The 24,246-nt window shown below is 38.7% G+C and overlaps 1 protein-coding gene across 5 annotated transcripts in view; it reads left to right on the top strand.

Annotated features, from left to right (window-relative positions):
• The window catches only part of RAP1GDS1 (Rap1 GTPase-GDP dissociation stimulator 1), a 90,071-nt gene that overhangs the window by 34,979 nt on the left and 30,846 nt on the right, over positions 1-24,246 (top strand). For 4 of the 5 annotated variants that reach the window (XM_040064279.1, XM_040064277.1, XM_040064276.1 and 1 more), the window contains exons 3-4: positions 11,778-11,900; positions 16,811-16,936. In XM_040064279.1, coding sequence (XP_039920213.1) covers positions 11,778-11,900; positions 16,811-16,936 — 249 coding nt within the window. Of the gene's footprint in view, positions 1-11,777; positions 11,958-16,810; positions 16,937-24,246 lie in introns of those variants that run through there. The other variant, XM_058420629.1, reaches the window with a different exon arrangement.

Raw genomic sequence — 24,246 nt, 5'->3', positions numbered from 1 at the left:
TTTTTTCACTCTCCTTCTCCAAACTGATCTGTTGATAATCCTAGACAGGTGTAATGCTCTGGAACATTATACCTCCTGCCTGACTTTAGGAGCTATTCTGCCATTTGTCACACCAGTCAAATGAAGGTGCATGCACACACACATTTGTTGTACTACAGAAGAGTGAGTCAGGTACTCAGCTGAATGTGATAACTGCTGGTAAATACTTGGCAAGCCAAATTCAAATAGTTTTAACTACAATTTGTCTAGGAGAAACTTGCATAGCCCTTCACATCCGAGAGCTGGGTCTGAAAATCCTGTACAGATGGTTTGCTTAGGAGACATTGTTTGGAAATACATATATTCCCATTTATGCAGATATTTCAGTTGTTGTCTGTCATCAGCACTTCTGTCTGAGGCCAGTCATGTATGGTCTAGCTTGTGGGACTAGAGAAAACTGAGGAGGTTAAGATGAAAGAGGCAACAATGACAGGAGAACATGACATAAACATGTGTTGGAAGTCTGGAATTAGAGATGCTTTAGAATAATGACATACCTCATTTTGTGTGGAGTTCCTTCAGCATTCCCAGTGAAGTTAACTAGCATATCTGGGGACTTCACAGCCATAAAGTTGCAGTAACATTAGTCGAGATTCACAGGTAGCGTAAGAGCTCCTTTGCCCTCTGTGGATCTACCTCATTCACATAAGCTGAGATTCTGTCCACCTTGCTTCTGAAAGAAAAGCACAAATATTTGATCTCTGTCCACCTGCAAGCAACTCACCATCTGCTAAACCTCCCATAATTCAGATTTTTAAGGAAAGGCTGGGGTACATGATCCATAAGCATTACTAGCAGTAAAAAAACAGAGCCAGCCATGTACGAAGTGAATGACTCGCTTATATTCAATCAAGAGGTGAAAGTCGTGTATTACATATGTTCTCTTTTAAAAATTATACATTAAAACAAGTTACTCATTGTCTGCTCCATGTAATGTGGATTAGTTTTATGTAGACATGGCTCGATGTGTTATTGTCTAGAAAGAATTTTGCTGATCTGGAAGCAGTGACGTGGAGTGTAGAATGATCATAACAATCAGAAAAGGCACAAACCTCCTCAAAAGTATGAGTAAGACACGTACTGAAGAAAAGTAATTTGAAAGATCATATGCTTACATTTCTGGAATAAAGTAAGTGAGGTAAAATTGGTTTATTTTGTGTCTCACATCCAAAGAAAAATATGGTTATGTACTACTATTGGATGTTGGGAACAATTGGTTAATTGTCTTGTATAAGGAATTACAAAAGAAAACAATATTAGACATTATTTTCAATCAACATCGACAAATTTATACTTGTTAAGAGCCATTTCATAAATACTATGGCTATCAAAAAAGTGCATTTATCCTAAGATCCCTAAATAAATGTCCACAAGAAAGGACTGCCCAACAGGAAGAAAGCAAAAAGGAAATAGAGGTTTTCTTTTAAACAGCAGCCTCTCTGGGACATGACTATTGCAGTAACAACAAAAAAAGCTACTGCTACTCCAGACATGCTGTGTTTCAGATACAAGAAGTTACAGTGGACATAAATAACCCAGTTTTGATAAATGAGAAATCTGAAGAATCTGCTGAGAATGTTATTTTTGGCTCTGCTGTACTCAGCATAAGAGGCTGAAAATGCCCTCTAATCCCAGCTTTCAGCACCTGGCTCTGAAGATGTCTGACATGTAGCAAAGGCTGGCACATGCATTTGAAATATTTTTTACATACAATTTTTAGTAGACTAAGAATATAGGTTTACATGTTTGTGTGAAGAAATGGTGAAGCAAAATCATAGCAGTAAAGATAAGTTTACGTGAGAGGGCAAGGCCCCAGTTTTGAAAAATATTTAGAAACCTTGGAAATATTTGAAATAATGCACTTTGTCTTAAAGATGTGGCTGACTAAGATGCCCTATCTTCTACTTGTTGAGCTTTGCTGATACCTGGTAACTCAAGGAACCATCACATGACACATGAAAATTTTAAATTCATGCTTGAAACTGGAAATCTCAGCATTATTGAAAGGCTATTTAGAGTGCCATTTTTCTTCCCATGATGCACACAGTTTCCTAACAGTATTTTGCTTTGCCCTGGATTGTATATGCTGGAGCCATGCTTTATTTATAATATACTGGCTGTGTAGTTATCAGGGAAAAGAGCATTGTTACAAATTACCTGAGCAATTTCTAGTAAGCTTTTGCCATCAGTTCCTGCTGTTCCAACGTTCTGGTGTAGGGATCACGGGCTTGTCCCTCCTACCTAAAGCTTCTTGTTCAGGCTTTCTCTTGGGAGTCACCAGTGGGTTTTCTGACATGTGGTTGTCCCTATTTGATGGCATCCCACAGGAGGATGTGTTAGCATCAGGAGTGCTTACGAAAATCTTGGCTATCTGGAGACACAGCAGATTGCTCACATACCTTTGTCAGTGGTGAAACTTTTCACTGAATGCCCTAAAACTTTGGTAGGCACCTGCTTTAACAGGCATCTGGTTGTCTCTCTTTAATTATTTTGGTGGATTTCCAGTTCTCACAATCATATGTTTACACAGAGGTTATATTTCAGTTGGAAATTCATTTTATTCTCTTCTTCATAGCTGTGGCTTCCATATGTTGTTGAATTTACTTAGTACTCGTGCTTCATATATTTGATCTCCCTTTTTCTGATCTTCACTGGCCATAGAAGATGGAACCATTCCTCTACTAGAATGGAAAAAAATCATGAAGAATTGAGAATTTTATAATTCTGTAATTCAGGGCTCAACTGAAAAAAAACCTTGAAATTTTAAAATGTATTATTGTCGCTATTAATACCTTTGGTTTGTAAAAGAAAAAAAACAATATTTAGCTATTTTTATCTACTTACCTTTTATTTTTGGACATTCTTGATAGTTCTGTGTACGTACCCTTATTTATTCATTGCAGAGTCAGGTAGGCAGCTGTCTGTTTAACTAGTAACACTAGGTGCCATCTGATTTCAGTGAAGCCTTGTACCTCTTTAATACACAGAGGATTAAGAAACAGTCATTTCATCTTTTGTTTCCACAGCACTCTCACATTAGCATGTAAATATCTATCTTCCTGCCCCAAACATAGAAAAAAATTAAGTTGTAGAACCTTTTGTCATAGCAGAGTTATTCTAAGGCACAAACAACTGAAAGCACTTTCATTTTTTCCCATTGGCTGGACGTCTTAAGCTTTCTCCATTCCCTTTTGTGGAACGGAGCGTGGAGAAAAAGCTCCACATTTCAGAGCTTGCTCAAGCAAACTTATTCTTAAACATCAGCACACTAACCTTTGTCTGTTTTGAAGAAACTGTATGAGCAGAATAAGAGTAAAATGATGCAATTGTGGCCAACGAACAATGCTTTCCTGATTGCCAATGCTTGCACAGTATTAAAGCTTAAAACAATAACTGTCTATAGGTCCTGTTCTGACCCTCTAACTCCTGACCACAGTTTTGTATAAATGAAAAAGAGCATCCCTGTAGATGTAGCACACTTTACAAACATGTAAGCTGTGACAAGGCATAAGCACATCAAGAGAGCTCAGCACAACTGAGGGCGTAGGCAGTGGTACTAATTGGATTAGTGGCCTATTAAAACAGCTGATAACTAGTAGAATTAAGTTCACTGACAAATAGCATTTCCATGCTTTCTTATTTCTCTTTGATTTTTAGCATCTCCCGTTCTTCTTAGCAGCAGTCTCCTTTCCAGGAGGATTTTTTATCCTCCGTGGGTGTGCCCTCCAGTGATCCCCAGTATATGTCTCCCATCTGTGATCTTGGAAGGAAAAGGAGGCCACACAGGGATGCATACTCAGACCCAGCAGGTCTGAGCATGTTAATCCTGACATGTAAATGTCTCAGCCTGAACAACCAACAGACATTTATGGTGTTATCCATGAAGAGGAATTATGCAGATGAAAGCTAGAACATCCTCCTCCAATAAGATAAAAATGAAACAGTATCATTGCTGTCTACTGAAATTTATAGTTATCTGCTGAGATTAAAGTGTTCTTTAGGGAGATGGTGTCCTTAGCCTATGACAGAGATTTTAGGACTTCATTATTATTCCTGGTTTGTCTTAGAAACTACAAAAATAGAGTAGCACTAAGCCATCATAGTACCTTGTAGGACTTGTTTTCTTTATGTATTGAAGACATGAACTAGTGTCTGTTTAGCTACTACTAAACCTTGATTCAGCATCTTTGGAATTCAGTGGAGCGGGCATAATGCATTTAATGTCTATTCAAACCAAGGGAGGGAAGGGGAGTAGAAATGAAAAAGGAAGAAATGAAGCTAAATGGATGAGTTACAAGGAATACAGTGGAACAAAAAGATTTTTATTTTAGAGGAAGAAGAGGAATGGCAGAAGGGAGAAACAGATGTAAAGATAAAATTTTTGAAAATAATAACAAACCAACTAAATGCACATACCTGAGTGGCTGGTAGGAAGCAGTCAAACCAAAACCCCAGATCTCAGACCAGCAAGAATTTCTAGTCTGCTTCTGGCACAGATAATCTCTTGTAAAAGAGGCAGGGGTTCAAATTTAATTGGGCCAGCTCAGCCAATCAAGCCATTAAGCTTACCTGCAAAGATTTCTAGTCAAATGCCCTGCTAAAAGTTGGGGATCCTGATGAATATTTTTTAAGAGGGAGTTTTGGCTCAAACAATGTCTTATAAAGTGTTCCTTCTTTTTGCTGAAGGAGGATGTTTGTTGCATCTTAGCTCATGGGCTGTTGCCTTGTCATGATATTGTGCACACATAATCCAGAAATGTTTCCTCATTAAGAGCTGTATATAATATATTTTTACAGTATAACTATACTAAATCAAGGTGACTGCTTTTTATTGGACTGCCTCCCAGTAAACTGGCTTACCCTAATGATACTGAATGGTAATCACTGCTGCTTAGTGGGATTATATTTTACATAAATTCCCCTTAATAGTGATGTATTTAGTTAGTGCCAGATAGTTAAATGTTTATCCAAGTGTTAAATTCCAAGTGCTATTCGTTGAATACACAATGTGCCAAATAAAGATTAACTATTATATTTTTTTCTTTGCAGAAGGAATCAGTGAATAGCAGTTCCAGATAATAGAATTGACACATCTTTTTTTTAGATTGCCTCTGTCTTGCATTTTCAAAAGGCAGGCCTTTTCTTTTGCTTCTATATTGCATTTCAAAACTGCAAAGGAAAACACCTACCTTTCACCAAAAAAATTATATTTAGAGATCATGTAATTCACAAATTCAGGTCTGCAGTTTCATTCTTAGCTTTGCCCCAGTCCCTTATTACTTAAAAATGTTATCTTTTTTAGATTAGGATTTCTTTAAGCTACTCTGATAGCACAGCTCAGTAAAAATACCAGCAGATTTAAAAATCCCTTTATGTGTAGATGTACTCTTTCAATAAGCAAAGAGTGGAATATCACAGCAGGCATTTCAGCTCACTTAAGAGCACTCTTCAGAGATTGCCTAAAAGGAACGTGAAACACTTCCTGCATATGAAATGATCAGCTTTCAAATTTAATTTGATGTTAATAAATTAAATCAAATTTGGGGAAAGGACTTTACTCCATAGGACTAGCTTTGAAGAAGTAACTCATGAGAATACCCTTTACTCTGTACTAAGTTCAGTCAGTACAAGTAAGGGAGGAGCCAGGGGAAGATGTCCATGGAGGCTGAATAGAAAACACAAAGCTGTGAGTGTATGACATTTGTACTGAGATTGCAGACAACAAACTTGGCAGCTGAGGCGGTGACATCAAACTCTTTCAGCAACCTTGCTGCTGAAGTGCTTACATCCTGGAGCGGGTGAGTCAGAAAGGGGGAACAGCTCAGATAAATCCACCAGCTATCTGCCAGGGCTCGATACTGGATCCAGTTCAGGAACTCAGGGGTGCCAAGCTGCCTAACTTTAATTTTCTGCCTTGTGCTGTGACCTGTTCATGGAAGTATATGTGCATTTTTCTTCATTGAAGGCAGAGATGTCACGTATTTTTTACTTCGTTGGTACCTGCAACAGGCTATTCAATGGGTAAAATCTCATCCTGAAATTCGCCTTTATACTTTGGATGTAGCTTTTGGGGAATTTAATCATTGGGACTCATGCAGCTAGTTGATTGATAAATCTGTCTCTCCATCTGTCCTTCCTTCCTTGTTAGAGCTGAGATTTTAATTACAAACATCTGTGTACTGTCTCTTTCTTCGTTAAAAATAGGAATTGAAGTTGCCCTGTAGCTGCTGACAGAGACAAAACAGAGCAAACACCATGATGGAAACATTTGTACAGCTAAGGGAGAATCCTCCCTCCTTGCCTGATAGGGGTCTCATTTCAAGGATAAGTGAACAGGCAGATTTTGGGGATTTCCCCATGTGAGGAGGAGCATGCCAAAAAGAAATCAAATGTCTACAGTTATTTTTATACATTAATTATTATTATTAAAGGACTTTTTTTCCCCTGTTAAAATAACTCTTGATAATTGGAACAGACTCTTTGGTTAAGGTTTGTTAAGCAAAACCTCCTTATCAGCAGTGCATTCTTTTTTTTCCGGAGAGCACGAAATTTATTTTTTCTGAGGTTCTTTAAAACTCACTTTTTGTGCTTTGTGGTTTGAAAAATACAGTGGGAAGCTGTGGAGAGGAGGACAATGTTTCTTGAGGGAGGCTGTGCATGGAGAGAGCATTAGTGCTTACGCTTGGTCACATGAACTGTGGTGGTAAGGAGCATGTGGCAGTTCCAGAGATATCCCTTGTTCCCTTTATTCTCTTCCCTTCTGCCTTCTGAAAGAGCAGATGGAAGGTTCCTTTCATGATATATGTGGTTCATCATTATTTATTCATTGTTCATCTTTCTGATGAGAGTACATGTAGGAGGAACATTATCAAGCCAAGGGAAATTTCTGCAGTAGTTCCAGTAGGTTTATAAAACATCTTTGCAGCTAGAAAGACATGCATTTTTCAAAAGAGTACATGGCAAAGACAGTTTACTTAATAAAGAAGACCCTCACAAGGCTGTTTATTTATAATTCTGTGGTGGGAACCTCCACAACATGGGAATTATTGCAGTGCTAGCCACCACAACTGTAGGATTACTAATAATAGTGTAACTTAAACTCATTGTTCTTAGGGTGTAAGGAATGGTGAAAGGAAAGTCTACGGCTTTCTTCTGCTGCCAAGGTACTGCGGAGAGATATGCCTTGCCTTTCCCTTCACCCTTTCTGCCTTTTATTTCATTCGAAGGTGTACAAAATAAAACAGAGAGGAGAAAAAAGTGAATAGAGGGAAGTGAAATTTCAGAGGAAGGAGAACTGAGAGGGAAGAGAGTGTAGAATTTTAATTTGAAACACATTAGATTTTTTTTTCCTGTGATTGCTGCTACTTAATTAACCAGTCTGATAGCCACGGTGCTCAGCTCTCCAGCTTTGATCTGTGGCATGAAAGATTTTCCTGCCCACCCCCTTAACTGTTCTGACTTCAGGCACTGCAAAACCACAAAAAGCAAGCATATTGACATTTTAATCACTCAGCTATGACATTAATAAGATTTTGACACTATGTGATACCCTTTGTCTTGATATCAAGTGACACAAGGAGGCATCTAAAGCAACAGGCTTAACCTTAGAGGGTTTTCCCCTCCAATTATGCTGTATTAGAGTGTGTGAAGAAGGGCTGCTTTTAATGCAGCATTATTACAGTCCTACAGTTTCTGTGCTTTAAGATGGGACAGCTCGTGGGTGGGCTGGTGGAAGCAGACTGAAAATCATCTTTCAAAGAAAGCATTTGAAATGACAGATACATCACAGATAGCAATAGGATTGTGAGGTGTGGCACCCTAATGTCAGGCTATCTACATTGCTAGGTTTCTTTCAGAAAGAAATTTAATGGATTTTAAAGAGTATGCAATTCTACAAAAGAATGTTGGCTCTGGTTTCCTTTTTGGCCAGTGTAGAAAGCACAGGAGGAGAATATGTGGTAGAGATTTGCCTAGGTCTTTCTTGCTCCTGGAGAAATTTTTTGGATTTACATGCTCCAACTACAATTGAAATATCAGTTAAAAGATGAAAACCGAAATAAGTTTTCAAAATAATTTACCCTCTAATAATTTACTAGGAAGCCCAGAATGAAACTAGAATGCAGAAGATTGATAACCTTAATAAATAATACCTTTTTAGTGCATACACACAGAGAGACAGGAAGCCAGGCAGGCATTCTCCAGCCTCTGAAGAAAACAAGCAAAGGCAAGAGTTGAGGGTTGCCTATGCTAAAGCCACTAGCAGTTTCTAATTCTCAGCAAACCCTACCTTATTTCTCCTAGAGCCAGGCAGTGGTAGGGGTATCAGCCCTTTGGCAGCATTGGTGTGTGTGGTCTCCCAGTCTCAGGTTCTGCAGATCAAAAACAACTGATAGTGAAAACACTGCTACATAAACATGACAGTCTATTGTCCACTCCAAAGAATACCACCACACACACCTCACTTCTGTTCCTGTGTCCCTGTATGTTCTATGTATTTATACAGGACATGTGTTATGTGAAGCTGAGCACAAAGGACAGTGACACACAGGACTGTTGGCTCATGTTTTGTAAGTGAAGCAGTTGTGGCATTTGGGCACTGTAACAAATACTTACATACCTACAGCTGTGCTGAAATCATCTTCAAGACCTCCAGCTTGGTATTCTCTTCTGCAGATGTGCATTTTAACACTTAGTACCTGAACTGAGTGTACAGTTGGCTCTGCAAACAAGTAAAGGGTGGTTGAAGATCTTCCTTTGGACGTTGCAGGGCAGCCCTGTGCATCTTTTGCCTGTTAAGTCTTCCTCCTTTAAAAGAATATAAAAACTACTGAGCAAAAATGCTGTATTTAAAAAGGCAGTTTTAGGTTTATAAATAAGACATCTTGTTCCAATTAAAATACCCTCCCTTGTTAAAGCATTTCAAAACTCCAGAAAGATTGGTTTCCTACAACAAAAATATCTGCTAATTACATGTGACTTACAAAATTATTTGTATATTACAGCACATTCTTTTTTTCCCCCATCTTCTTTATTAGAACTTCATTATGATGAACAAAGAATCCCTGGAAAAAACAGGTGTGGTGGTTTTTTTTTGCAGATACAAAACAGAGTAATACGCATGAGGATGGGAGAGTAATTTTCCTGGCACATGCTCTTAGGATGCCTTATATGGAGGATCTACTATAAACTACTTGCAAAGATTTAGTGTCACACTGTCATCTCTCTATTTTGAAACTGAATTAATTTGTATATTACACCAAGTGTAAATTGTATGTGTTCTGCAGAGGAAGAGCAGTGCTTACTTAGACTTGGAGTAGACAAGCGCCCTGTGGCATTTTTTACACCTAAGGCAATTCCTGGCAAAAATGCCTCAGAGAGCACTGTGGGCTGGTAGTAGTAATTCTTCTGCCTGATGCCAGACTAACGTGCTTTTCCCCAAAATAATGATGCTTGAGCACTCACCCAGGGTAGAGTAGAGGTAGGGGTGTTCTGCACTCACTGCTGGTCAAATTAATCCATCTTCCCTCTTTTATGACTAGCAAAAGTTTGCTATTGATACCCAACTGGCTAACAAGAAACATTATGGATTTTGGTTTGAAGGGATGAGTATATGCAGATGTGCCTCATCTACTGCTTCAGAGTAGGAACAAGTCGCTGGTCAGTTTTCATCTGTGTGGTCCCAGGTAGCTGATTTCCCAGTTTCTGAGGGGTCTGTTAGGGCTGTGCTTTTATTGGTGCTCACTTGCTTTTCTTAACATAAATCAGGGTGTATCTGCTGCACACAACTTGCCTGGAGAAGCATTTAATTTTATTTTCCCACTCCTTGCATGATATATTTAGTTCTACTTATGTAATTTATGCTTCGCACAGTAATGAGTCCATCAAACTACTGACTAAAAAAATACGACTGGATACTGTATTATCTCAGCAGAGTGACAGGAGAAAATGCATTAATGTCTCCTGCCTACTAATACAGGCTCGCACATATCCATATTTTGCATTTTGAATTCTGTATTTTGAGTTTTGAACTTAAGGGAGAGAGAAGTTCTTCCTTAACAGACATCTAAGATGTCTGGACTCGTCTTTAGTCCTGATATGAATTTGTCTAAATTCAGACTTTCATTTTGCATGTCTATATCCATTGGAAAATATTGCTACTGAGGGTATGTTATATGTCAGAGTTTATGAAAGCTTTCAAATAAGCCACAAGCTCCTTTACATTCTACCTTTTGACAGGTTTTTTTCAGTGTATTTCAAAAATTGCAGTTAACTAGATTGCAAACAGGTTAATAATAATTAGCACTTACATAATGCATGAGATGTTGAGATTACTCTTTACTGATGCCTAATCTGTTTGTAATCAGATGCCATCACTGATATATTGTAGCTGAGCAGTCCTAGGCAAACACCAACATCCCAAATTGGAATTATGTACAGAAGTGGGAGGCATAACTGCAATCCAGACTTGAAGTTCTTTTTTTTTCAGTCTGCTTTCTGTCATGTAGACGTGAGCAGCTCCCAGATGCTGAAGCATGTACATACTCTCTGTGAGCCACAGAACCCAAGGGAGTCACCTCTGCCAGGCCTGTGCTGGCTTCTGTTCAGGGGCAGGTAGAATGAATCTCTCCCTTTCTCAGAGGCAGCAGAGTGGTCCTGGGGCTGCCACAAATCAAATTCAGTTGCAGTCCTGAGAGTGGGGAAAGGAAGGAGGAAGAGAAGAGAGAGGGTGGTATGTTATTATCAATTTACAGATGAAGCACAGCCAAAGAGTGGTTGCAAACTGCATTCAGATGGATTTGTTTTGCTTTGCAAAAGTCTTCAATTGGAGCATCTCCCAGTAAACTCTGAAGAATGCAAATAACTTCCCTTATAAATGGCTTAAGAAGTCATTCTAAAGTGATAGCTGCCATGTAGTTGTACTGTGGGTCGCACTAATATTCATATCAAATATGCTGGTTTTAAAAGCGTTAGCAAAATATGTCATAGCATCTAGAGAACCTTGTCTTTACCTGCAATTGAATCAATGTTGGATTTCAGTTTGCTACAGGACATTGCTGTTGACCAGCAATGTTAGGTGGGGCCCTTTTAGGGAGCAACTGCACATTTCCTCTTACTGCATACAGAAAGGGGAAAGCTTTTGTCACAAATCTTTGATATCTACTACAGGAAACTCAGTGGTTTTCCCTTTCCCTTCTACTGAGTCTGTACTGGAGCAATTCAGTAACAGAGTAACACAGAAGATATTTAAGAGAGTCTAAGAGGAGTCTACAACCAGGATCATCTTAGCTCTCTTCAGTTTCTGATTGCTACACTGCATTAAGCTGTACCCTAAACTGTAACAACTTTCCCCATCATTCCTTGAACATTTCCAAGAATTCATCTCTTCAAAGTGTCATTCCTTGACTTCTACACAATACCTTTATCTGCTGCATATCACTTCATGACCTTTAGTCTTAGAGTCTCTCCAGTATTTTCTCCATGTAAGCATGAGTATGTATCTGTATATACTTATATAGCAGTCACCTTATAAAGGTCAATTGATTAGAAATGGCAAAGTATTAAGTTCTGTGAGTACACCAGATAAAATATGTATGGTTACTGGACTAACAATTAGCTTCTTATATGGGAAATAATGACTATCATAATTACTTTTGAGAAGACTTCCCTTCTGCTTTTCTTTCTGTTCTTCCCCAAAGCAATTTGATGCACAAATCATTTTTGTGTGATGTGTTTTTCAGATATGGAGACAAGTGAAAAAATCCAGAAAAGTGGAGTTCTTCAGGTGTTCGCGAGTCTGTTGACGCCACAATCTTCCTGCACAGCAAAAGTAGCTAACATCATAGCAGAAGTAGCCAGAAATGGTGAGGTTTTCTACAAGAACTTTTCTGCTGGAACATCTTCAGTTTTTCACCTCACTTGTCAGTATGTTTTACTTCATTTATGTTTTCATTTTATAGATTAGACGCCTTTCATGTCCCTCCCTTTCACTCTTTTTGTTTTGTCTAATTTTTTTTCTGTACTTTTAATAGTCAAAACAGCAGTGGGCTGCTGGAATTTCTTTTACTCTTACTTTCATTCCGTTTATTTTTTAAGACAGTTATGTAATTTACTGGGCAGAAATAGCCCACCACTGATGAAATGAATTTCTGTATGAAAAACATGTAGAAAAAGAGACGTGTGCAGCCAGTTATGCATAGTGCCCATATTTACAGCAGTAGTATCTGCACAGGTGGTTAAGGGATAGTAGATCATTTCTTTGGTCTCAGATTTGTCCCAAGATTATAAACATTATGAGTCCTGTGATAGCACATTAAAACCAATTGGTCCTACCTAAAGAGCATTATATGTGTTAGAGTCCCAAGTTCCAAATAAGAATCAGGTCCATTTTGGTATGTATTATATACATACACTATATAATAAAACATTGGAGGTAATCAAAAAACTATTTAAATGTTTCTTTAGCCAGGATTATCTCAAAGATCATCCAATACCTGCATATCTTGAGCCCAGAAGAATGGCCTCATACCTGCAAGCAGAGACTATGGGCAGACAATGTGATGAGGGTAGAGGACATTTGTGGCTGACTTTTCTCACTCCTGGACTTGCTGTCACAGCTGAAGAGGCACAGATTCCGTTTTGGACTTTCCTTCCCCACAGGCCAGAGAGAGAAAAGTAGAATGTTTCTTAACTGCTCTCCTGGCAGCCTTATCCCTCTCCCTCTGTAAATTCTCATGCTGATGCCTCTTCAGGGAAAGGGCTCCATTCTTGCTGACTCCTTTAATGTTTTATTTCCACCTTTTCTGAGGAATCACAAACTGCAGCTTCTTCCTGATACCCCCATGGTAACCTCCACCCAATTTACTGGTTTTAAGACAGAGCCATATATGGTTATTCAGGAACAACACTAATGAGAAAAGAAGAGATATGTTTAGTTTTTAAGTGTTACAATTATTTAGATAAAGAACGAATAAAAGATGTATACATAATAATTTAAATTTAGAAATATTTCAGAATGATAGAGATTTAGGCAAATATATCACTTTTTTTTTTCCATACTTAATTAATTCATAATAAGTATTTTAAAACAACACTGTCAACCATGTGTCCTCACAGTTGTCCTTTTAGCTCCTACTCAAGGAGGGAAAAGTTAAGAAAAAAATCAAAGTTACCAATAGCTAAACTGATTACTATGTATTGTTTCCCCAAAGATTCCCTTACAGAGCATTTTAGCCAGTATCTGAAATCATACATGAAATGTCTGAATAGTTTCTAAAGTGTCCTTTTTCCTGACAGCTTTTAAACTGATGCTTTTTGTACACTCTCAGAAAAGCTGGCATTTTACCTGGTCCATCATACAAAATAGCTTTTGTTTTTTCCTTAGAGTTACTAGCAGGTGTAACTGGGACCTCTGTCAGCCAAGGTTAAAGTGAAGGTATTCAGAAATTATTGAAGGTCCCTGTACTTTCAAGTCTGAGATCATCCTGGGTGTTTCTCACTGGAGTTTAACTCAGTTGAAATAGTTGGGAATAGCAGGGAATACCTCATTTGAATTCTGTTGTTTCCTTTGTTTTATTGCAAAAAAATTACAAGAGTTTAGTGCTTATGTTGTACCTGTTTTCAACAAACTTCAGGGCACTGTGAGAAATTTGTGTAATCAACATAGATGGATTAAACACATTTTCTGAGTGGTCATGCCATGCGGTACTGCCAGAGCTGGGAGCAGACTGCGATATTGGGTGTTACTGATATAAGAGCATCTTTTCCTTCCCCACTTCTTGTTTTCATCTTACATTCATCATTTCTCAAATTCCTCATCTGATGATACGCACACACATATCCGATCACATCAAATCTTTCTACTTGTCCTGGTGGCTTTGTCATCTTTTCATCTCTTGTGATCACATGACTCTTCCTCCACCCAGCTTCAGCTCATATTTGTTTCTCCTATTCTAAACACCCAAACATACAAAACTCCCTTTAGTCAGTCGTGTCTCTCCATCTACAGCCATCTGCCTTTCAACTGTGAGCATCATGAAGGCTCAGATGGACTTGTTACGTGAGTTACTCTCTTCACTGTGGACCTTTTAGACCCTCTTCCAAGGTTTTTAGTCTTGTCTTCTTTGCCAGGTGCAGGAATGAGAGAACATCATCTTCACAGTCTGTAATACTACAACACAATTACATTTCACTTTCAAAAGCTTGTCCTTCTTTTGGTTTATGTTACTCTGTCTTCAGTGGTTCTCCTCCTAACTTCTTAAGCAATTCTTCGCTGTTTCCTCAAAGGATCTGCTTCATTTCTCTCCCAGGCTAGTGGATACCTTTTAAAGACTCTGTTCTCAATTACTTTCTCATTCTTCTATTACTTCTGTGTAGTATCAGCTGCAAAAGTAGTTGGAGTACCACATCTTTGTTCTTGTTTCCCAGATCTATTTTGATACATATGGCACCATCTCTTTTACTTCTTGTTCTTACATGACCTTGATAAATACAAGTTTGCTCAGCGTACTGACCAATGATTTTGTTGTTGAAAAAGCTTCTGCTCACTCCAAATGGAGGGAAGGTGGAGGAAGGGTTTCTTAATCCTTTTCACCACGTGAGGAAGAACCTAAACAAACAGCAGAACAGACTGAGACCTCTCAGACTTTTATGAGAGAACAAGTTTCATTTTCCTGATACAGACTAGGAGAAAAGAAACTACCTGACTTTGATCATGTAGAGACTATGGTAAGTTAGTGGGTGTAAAGGAAAGTGATGTGGGGGTAGCTGAGGAACAGGGAAGAGTTTTTAAAGGCAATTGAGAGGAAGAGGCTGAGGGGACAGAGAAGACAGAGGAAGAAACTAAATATATCTAATAAATAAACATTGCAATGAAGTTGAAAGTGGCAATAAAGAAGTATACTGAATGTTACAAGGACATGGCAAGACCAGTTTTAAATAGCAGATGTATCTGACATTAGTTCATGTTCGTGGATACTATCACCATCTATCACCCTACAGCATCTAGCCACAGTTCTGAAATGTCACAGTACCTTAGGAAGCTGGGTTAATTGTGCTCACAACTATCTTCTCTTGGACCTGTGCAAGTGTATAGACATTGCTGATTCTTCTTAATCTGTGTGTTGGTGTATCAGAGTTATAAAATCACGTGAGAATTGCTTATCTCTGACAATTCTTTAGCTAAAATAACGCTGCAGGATTAAATACAAAAGAGACTAGATTTTGTAGCTACCGAAACATCAAAGAACATTGCAACAAAGAGAGTATTTGAGAAGATGTATTTGTACTTCAAGCATTGAATGAAATCTTTGAGTTATTGGCACAAGGAGTTCTGTTGATCCGGAATCAGAAATATTTTCTCATCTGTTTTTAGGGGGATTGTACACCCTGGTTCATTCTGTCTCATAAATGATGAAGTAACACAAAGGTAAACTGACTCTGAAAGATCCAATGTTGTTTAGGATCAGGAAGAGACATAACTGGCCCATCTACTCAGCCCTGGTGAGGCTGCATTCCGATTACTGCGTCCCATTCTGGGCTCCTCTGTACAAGAAAGATGTGGAACTCCTGGAGCAGGTCTGGCAGAAGCCACAAGGGTGAGAGGGAACTGGAGCATCTCTTACGAGGAAAGGCTGAGGGAGCTGGGCCTGTTCAGCCTGGAGAAGAGATGACAGAGAGGGGACCTTACCAATGGATGAGGATGAGGAAGAACTTCTTTATTGCTCACGTGACCGAGCACAAAAACAGATTGCCCAGAGGGGTTGTGGAGTCTCTTTCACTGCAGACATCCAGGAACCATCTGGATGCAGTCCTGTGCCCTGTGCTCTAGGATGACCCTGCTTAAGCAGGCAGGTTGGACTAGATGAGCCATTGTGGTCCCTTCCAATCTTACTCACTCTGTGATTCTATGATAATTTGCGGTTCAGAACAAATCAAAAACATATTGACTATTTGCCTTACAATACTACATCTCTAAAGGGTGCTCTGTAGTAAACTGTGAAATAACACTGGTGTTATCAGGTGGTTCCTTCTATAAACCACCTTTTCAAAATGTGCAGCACAGTGCCTGCCTAGCTGTATCTCCTTCTGAAGAACAGCCCTTTATGTCTCTGACACTAGGATAGTTCTCCATGACTTGCACAGATGTAAAATAATTCTTTGGTTCTCTGTGGTATAGCAGGAAGGAAGGGCAGAGAGCTTCCTAGTGGATGAGTCCTCTACCTTTCCTTCCCATGGTGGGCATCAGCTGGATTGTAGAAAGTCACAGACCTTTGGGCTCACATAAACTCTTGTATTTCTCATTCTCTTTTCTGTTCTTTTCTCCACTTTACAAATAAAAGCCTGTTACTGAGCTTTTTTATTCCAGAATTCTAGTTGAGGCAATAGAGAGTAAAATTGCTGCTCTAGAATACAGTATTAAGTCAGCTTTTGTGTTATTTAGCAATTCTAGTTCATGTTGAATTTGTTGTGAATACACTGTTCTTTTCAGCACTTCTTTGTGATGCTAAAAATACGCTTAGTCTGAACTATGGTAAATTAGTTTCCATGGAAGTCAATTAAATACCCTTAATTCCTTCAAATTAGCAAATAATGGAAAGAATTAAGCCCAAATCCTGACTTGGGCTTATTCTCTAGAAACTGGCGTGGGAATTTACAGTTTGTCCATGCACGTGTTTAGGGCACACAAAAGGCCCAGTTGCCAGGCCAGTGTAAGTGGAATTGATGAGACTGGGAGTAGCCGGCCCGGCATTGAGAGGCTTTGCTTTATTTGCAGAATTCATGCGGAACCCGTGTGTGGATGCTGGGCTGATCCCTCCCTTGGTGCAGCTGTTAAACTGCAAAGACCAGGAAGTATTGCTTCAAACGGGACGAGCCCTGGGCAATATATGCTACGATAGCCGTGAGTGTTGACATCTGCTCTATTTTGGACTTGCTCTTGTGGAGGGAGGGGAGTGTTTGGTCTCCTGTACATTGTGTGCTGCGGGGTCATTTTCCTCTTTTCTTGGTTTTTATTTACCCCACCGTTCTCTAAATGGATAAGAAAATTGAACATCACACTTGCATAATGCTTTTGTGACAGAAAGATTTAAATCTGTTTTCAATATTGTGATACAACTGGATATAAGAATGAAAAGGTTTTCTGATCCTGGGTTTGGTTTTTTGTGGGTTTGTTTTTTTTTTTTTTCCCCCAAACATAATGAACTAGGTTTTCAAGAAGCAGATGCTACATATGCAGAGGCACTGAACAGTTAATTTTTCCTCAAACAGAATGTGTTGGAAGGGAACAGAGTCAGAAGGGAACATTCATATTCTAACCAGTCTCAAATCTGTACAGAGCTGCATATGTGGCTGCAATGATGCCTGAGTTATGTTGCTGATTCTCAAAATTCTTATACGGCCAATCAGTTGCTCCAGGATTACATATTGGTATTTTTGATACTCAAGGGTGGTGGTGGGGGGGAACTTGGTGAGGTTTTTTACCATTTTATATGCACAATAAATTTTTACAATGAGAAGCAATTGAGTTTTGAAATACAATTGTGACTGCATGTGCTGATTACATGCCTGTCCGTGTCATCTGCAAAACCAAACCAGCGGTTGCAAGTGTTTTGAAAATGCAGCCTCATTATCCCTTACTTGAAAATTTTGAAAAAAGCCAGCGCACAATAAATATGGTGCAGAAGCAGAGACATCAGGAACATGTTGCACGTGAAGGAATTATGGATGTCTGCAGATGGGAAGTGAGATGAAATTGTAAAATCATTTTGTTATCCTGAGAGTTAGTGGCTTATTTTATATGGTGAGAAATTTTCTACATACTGTGTTGCATTTACCAGAAGTTCTTCTGTATGAATACTGACTTGCTACTTTTTTTCATCTGAGATTGAAAATTTACATTTTATGTTGTTTTAAATTGCCTTGCCTTTGACCTCAGGGAAGTTAATCATATATTGGCATTTCCAGTTACAGACAACTACTGCTTGAGGATATTAATGTATAATTCTTTCATTTAGGATTTTCTTTAAGGTGACCAATCAGCTGAACACTTGCTTCCCCATGGAAACTTCTCATAGAAGCTATAAAGCTTCCTATAACATAATATATTTACTATATTCTGTTTCAGGATTATGTATGAGATCAAGGTCACTCTCAGGTGCACTGATTTATTTCATATAAGTAAAATCTATGTAACTATTCGTGTCATTATTGTTCATCCCACATTTTTTCATAAAATACAGTAAGGACACACAGAAATGGTTTTCTAGTGTGAGGTTTTGTGGACTACTGCTGGCTTTTACAGAGCAGAATGTATCCTGTACAGAAAACTGTGTTACTCACCTTGTGTTGTCCTTCTGTGGAGCAAAGCTGGCACTGATAAAATCTACAGTAGGTTGGGATGTGTTGTGTGCCATGTGTTGCCATGCTTCTGTGGGAGGACAGTCACTATCTTCCCTGTGTATTTGAATAAAATTATTGAGTAAAGGGTAATAAAATGTGACAAAAATCAAGGTTAGCATATTTGATTTGAGTGGAAGAGGCTATTTACAGTGCCTAGATGTCACATCCACCCGATCTGACATTTTCTGTTAACTTAATGTATAATTATAAAATAGTTATGTACTCTATCCTAAATTCTTATTTAGGAAAAATACTTTCACTATGCTTATTACTAGAAAATTCAATATATTTCAATTTTTTACCATTGGTTTTTCCTAGCAAGGAGATATAAAGTATAACAAAGACCAGATGTGGAAGCCAGTAGTTCTAATGAAAAATGTTACACATCAATAGGTTTTGGGGTTTTTTTTCCAACTGACACAAAAGCATGTTACCTTTCTGGTTATTGTGATTTGTATAAGAACTTGAAATACGTCAGTAACTATATTTTTCCAAATACATGAGCTTCTTTTGCAGTTCTACTGCCCATGTAACTATACCATGCAGCAATGAGGAATGTCTCTAAGTCCTAAATCATTGTTAGGCTGAGCCTATGCAACAAAGCCCATACTGGATGGCTCACAGGAGTATTTCTTTATATTGAAAGCCCAGTTGTCCTGTACTTCATCCCAGCAAGCGTGCATCACTTTGTTTAGTGACAGCTTGTGGCAAAAGGAGTTAATCAGGTCTCTATTTCTGAGAGAAGTTGGCATGGTGCAGGATGAAAGTTGTGGAACAAACAGCTGCTTCTGCAGGGAAAGCCCCTTAAAACTGGCCTTGAAGAGGAGAAGGATTGCCTGAATTGTTTTTCCAAGGGAAAATGGCAGTGGTTTCTCAGTGTTCACAGATCCCAGAGTTGCTTCATGAAGGCAAGACCATTTCCCCGTATGTTCAGGAGTGACTAAGTCCCAATGCTGGAAGAGATTTAGTGCTTTCCACAAGTTAAAGAGGAATTACGTCTGGCCAAAGACCTCACTGAACAGATTCATTTCCTCACAGAAAACATGAAATGAAAACCTGTTGACTTACTGATGGATTTTCTTGTCTATTATGTTTGAGATAGACATGTTATTGCCTGGGTGCTCATCTGTGTTAACCCTCGAAAATACAACTTAATTACCTATTTGAACATGGAAGAAAATACAGAGAATTAAATGCATTACATAAACAGTTAAAGGGGAAAAAATGGGTCAAAGTTACACCAAGCAGCCTTGAGAGCATCCATTTTAAAGTGTTTTTTTTAAAAAAAATCTATGTTATGTGAATTTCTGAACATCAAGAATACAGGCAAATATAATTGCAAAGCAGGGTAGAAGGAAGCTTTGTTAGTACTGATGTGGTTTCTGGTCTCCCAGCCTTCTTCTTGTATGCAGAGATGCAAGAAACAATTGAGGCAGATAAAAAGATTTTAAGTCAGAAGTAATGAATTGCAGACTGTCAGAAGCAGCTGTATGCAGATTGCTCAATGCACCCCTACAGTTTAAGAACAGATACGTGAGCGTATGTTCCTGCACAGCCTGTAATTGTTCTGTACACTTTATCTAGTAAATGCCACATGCCCCTCAGCCCCCAAATTTTCATCAAAGCGGAAAGTACAAAGTAAAGAAATGGAGACATGGTCTCTCCTCCCTCCTGTTTCTCCTCCACTGTATCTACAGCCTGTACCAAGTACAGCTGCTTGTACTTCCAAATCCCCAGACAACAGATCACAGATCACTCGTGGGCAGAATTTTATCAGAACTGTATTATTAGGTGTAAAGCTCCTAGCCCAGTTTTTCCTTTTAACCACCACATAGGTGGGTTTGCTTACAATCAAAGCTCAATTCTTAGGAATTGTCCAGTCAGAGCATAACAGCTATCCTAGCTGCTTCACCACTCTTTATCCCTGAGTCAAACTATAGGTACCTTTCTACTATCTGTCTGTCCATCCCCTCCTATTGTTATTTCCAGTGCTGTTTCTTTAGTAAGTTTGTTCTTTAAGGGATATTAGAGAGGTACAGATGTTACAAATAAGGGATACCTACCAAACTCTTCTAAGTTCTCCCTGCACTTTGGCTCCACGTACAACATAAAGATCTCATCTCCATTTTTTGGAAAAGGTTATGTTTAATATGGTTCTTGCTGCAAAAAGCAGTGTCTTAAGTCAGTCCAGAATGGCTAATTCTGCTGTGGATAAAGCGTAAGAATTATTGCTACCATTAGCTCTGGCCATTGGGGTATTAAGTTAAAGAAAAGCATTATCCAAATTGCACTTTGTGATCACATAATGAACACCCTGGTGATTAGTACACCCCTCGGCTCTCTGGTGGCTTTCTTCACAGTAGACTGGGAAGAGTCTGGTGACTGCTCTCGTGTGTCTGATCAAGTGCATGGGGGACAGGGAAACTGAAACTACAGTTTTCAACTTAGGCCTGCTTTCTTGCAAGACCAACAAGACAATGTGGGAGAAAGACAAAACCTGTGTGTAGCCAGGTCTCTCTCCTACTCTGACACCAGTGCAGTTTATCTAGATGAAAGATCAGGCCAATCAAATAAATTTTATCAAGAATTTTAATGGACGATGATGCTATGTTATATTAGTGTTATTTTATTAGCAAATAATAGCCTTACTATTTTTTATCATGAAGTTTGTGATGCACATGCTATCTTAATCTCAGGTTAAGAAATCTTGATCTTTCCACGGGTAACTTGCTAAATACTTCAGTTCTGAACTCATTGACAAACTACTTTCCTGTGTTTTTATACAGCATTATGCACCTGATAGAGGCTGCCATACTTATGCTATAAAAGTGATAGTTCTAAGAGTGAAAGTGAAAGGCTGGGATATTTAGAGCCTGATTCAGAAGCCATACAAACTAGAGGGAGGCATTCTGATTTACTTCAGTTGAGGTTAGATTAGGCTCTTAGCCATTAGAAGATAATTGTTCTTGCTGTTTAGAGCATTCACATATTCTGAAAGCTAGCAAAGGGAAGTAATCTCTCCATGTATCTTGTAGTGGAAGTGAAAAATTTCCCATTCTGCCCTTCCATAATATACATATTAATGGTAGTGCTTAGAGAGCTCCTTGTGTAGTACAGAAGTTACTTCTTTTTGTACCACAGCCTTGTTTCTTCATGAAACTGCCAGCTTGGGTACCAGGTTTTAGCAACCATACTTGGTGTATAAGCATCTTAGAGAGTTGGAAAGAAGCTAAAAATGCCAGCTCATTCTATAAAGGCTCTCCTCTGACAGCTGCTTATCTGCCTTTCCCAGTAAGAGATTTGTTGGGTCCTTTTCTCATTTCCCAAGCTGTACATGTCTTTGTTATCTATGCAGTCTTACTTGTATTGATGGCAAGACTCCTAGCTGAATTTCAGCTATGTGGCCTTTCACATAAAACCGCATCCCTCTTCATCTCAGCCTCAACTGCAGAACGTGAACATTTTATCACTTTTTTTAAGAAGATCTTATACATGCTATAATTCTGTAAACTCAGCTGCCTATCTTAAAAGAACATACAGATCTCTTGCAGGGATCTGCTAAGAAAGGCTAAGTACAAAAATAAGAAACAGCCCAATTGTACAGTTTTGTTCTCTCAGGAGATATGATTAATTTCAGATCTACAGGAGAAAATCAGACACTTTAAAATAAAACATATTGGAAAGAAGTCAAAATCAGTTTTCTTCAAAAAATAGCATAACCTTTTTCATCACCATATGGAAAACCAGCAGAATCCTAGTACACAACTGGTGTTGATAATGGCACACTACTGGCTAATGATTTTTATGAAGGTCACCCTGATTCATGCAGCCAGGCAGCATCTTACCACGATTTTTCACTTATCATTGTACTAGAGCCAACCCAATGCAAATGCCACCTACGAAGCTGTTTCCCAAGAAATACCATGAAATCGAGACCAGAGTCCATAAATTGTTGCTTGAAAGCTGAGTGTTTTGCTTGAGAATTCAAATTCAAGGTTTTGATTGTATAGTAATAGTACTCTAGTGTATAGTCCTCTCTGAGGCATGCCACAGTCTTAGAAAACTGTAGAATTTTTATTTTAGAAGTACTTGATAGTGCAGGTTTTTCTCCAAGGCTCTGCACACAAGTATTGCATCAGCTAGAAACTAGAGTGTATGTATGCCAATGGATACTTCCTCCCTACTATTGAGTCCTTACTAACAGTTAATCATGAATGTTCTTTGGAACCTGTTAAACAATATTATTCTAACTTCTTATTTTACAGCTGGCCTAAATGGAATCAGAATAATGAGGAAATCTTTCTAGATCATCAGAAAAAAGATATTTGAGAGGTGATGCAAAACCCTTGAGTTCGCAGGCTAGGCTTCTCCTAGGACTTGCCTCAGCTGTTTGTAGATCCCAGGTCCACTTACTACTTTTTCAATTCTTGGAATAATTGTCTTTCGTTTTGTATCAGGGAAAGAAAGGTACCCTGGTAGAATCCACAATTATGCTTTATGGTGGATCCTTTTGGTTTTGTTTTACTTTTTCCTTCTTGGGCTTCTCCCAGCCTACTCCAAATCCCCATGGGTTTCACATTTTCGGGAACTACTCCTCTGGCTGCTTTGACCCACAGTTCATTCAGGCTCCTTTCAGCAGCAGCCATCAGCACAACCCTGTTCTGCACCAGACTGTGACCATGCCGTGCTCCCTTCACACCCTTCCTCTTGGAGAGTTTGAAGCTGAGAGACACCATTGCACTGCAGTCCTGGGAGTAGGAATTCTGGATTAATTGTGGTGTGCAGGTCTATTCTGTTAATAGCATGAGATGCTATAAATGCCTGTTTACCAGTGTAGAAAAACTGCCTGCTGCTTTACTGAGTAACTGGGTTCCATGATTTATTTCGTGCTGTATGAAATACTAAGCTGGCTTCAGCTCTGACTTAAAATCTCATAAACCTAGAGTAATTTGCTTGACTGCAATGGAATTACTGACGAGTTTCATAGAGTTACAGAATCAACTGAAGACTCTGCTGTAAGCATATTGCATATGAAAAGGAAGGCAAAGCTACATTCAGCTTTGAGGACCTTTACCTGACTTTAATGTATCTAAGCAGAACATTCTCTTCTCTAAGTTGGCTTCTTTAATTTCAAACAGAATTCAGTAGCAGTAATTACTACATTTTAATTACACACTGAAGTATCCTTGGAATCCAGAACAAATTACTTACCAATACTGAGTCTAGGAGTGTTGTATGTCTTGTTGCCGATAAAAATGTTTCTGCTGCTATATTGTAATCTCAGATCCACTAGTAACATTTGACTGGAAGTGAAGTATTGAAGTCTTGAGCAGTAAATTCATCGCTGTTGTTTTGTCTGAAATCAGAAACACGTTGTTTTTCTTGTATTAATATGACGTAAGAGCAATATGACTAATAAGCAATTGTTATTGAAATTAAGTTGTGGTCTTGAATGCAGATTGCGTTTGACTGCTACTTCAGTGCAGCATTAGAGAGGTTGCAATACCTGCACACTTACCTTTCCCTTCAAATGTTTTGCCAAGCTCCTGACTCTATAGACAAAAGAAATCATGAAAGAGATGAGGGCTTGTTGGCATTGATATCCCATGGTCCACACATTGGACATATTATAAAGAAGCTACCAAAAATATCCCTAGATCTCTATTTGGATACATTTAAAAATTGGATTTGTTAGAATAAACTCATTGCATAAGAGGGCAAATACACTGCTGCATCCGTTGTTATTAGGAAAAAAATATTGCTGGTAACAGCTTTATCCAAAAAGGTCAACTCTACCTATTTTCAGTCCTT

Source organism: Hirundo rustica, chromosome 5 (genome assembly GCF_015227805.2).
Source record: "Hirundo rustica isolate bHirRus1 chromosome 5, bHirRus1.pri.v3, whole genome shotgun sequence".
Lineage (NCBI taxonomy): Eukaryota > Metazoa > Chordata > Aves > Passeriformes > Hirundinidae > Hirundo > Hirundo rustica.
Note: the sequence above shows the minus strand (reverse complement) of the source record. Positions and strands in the feature narration are given on the sequence as shown.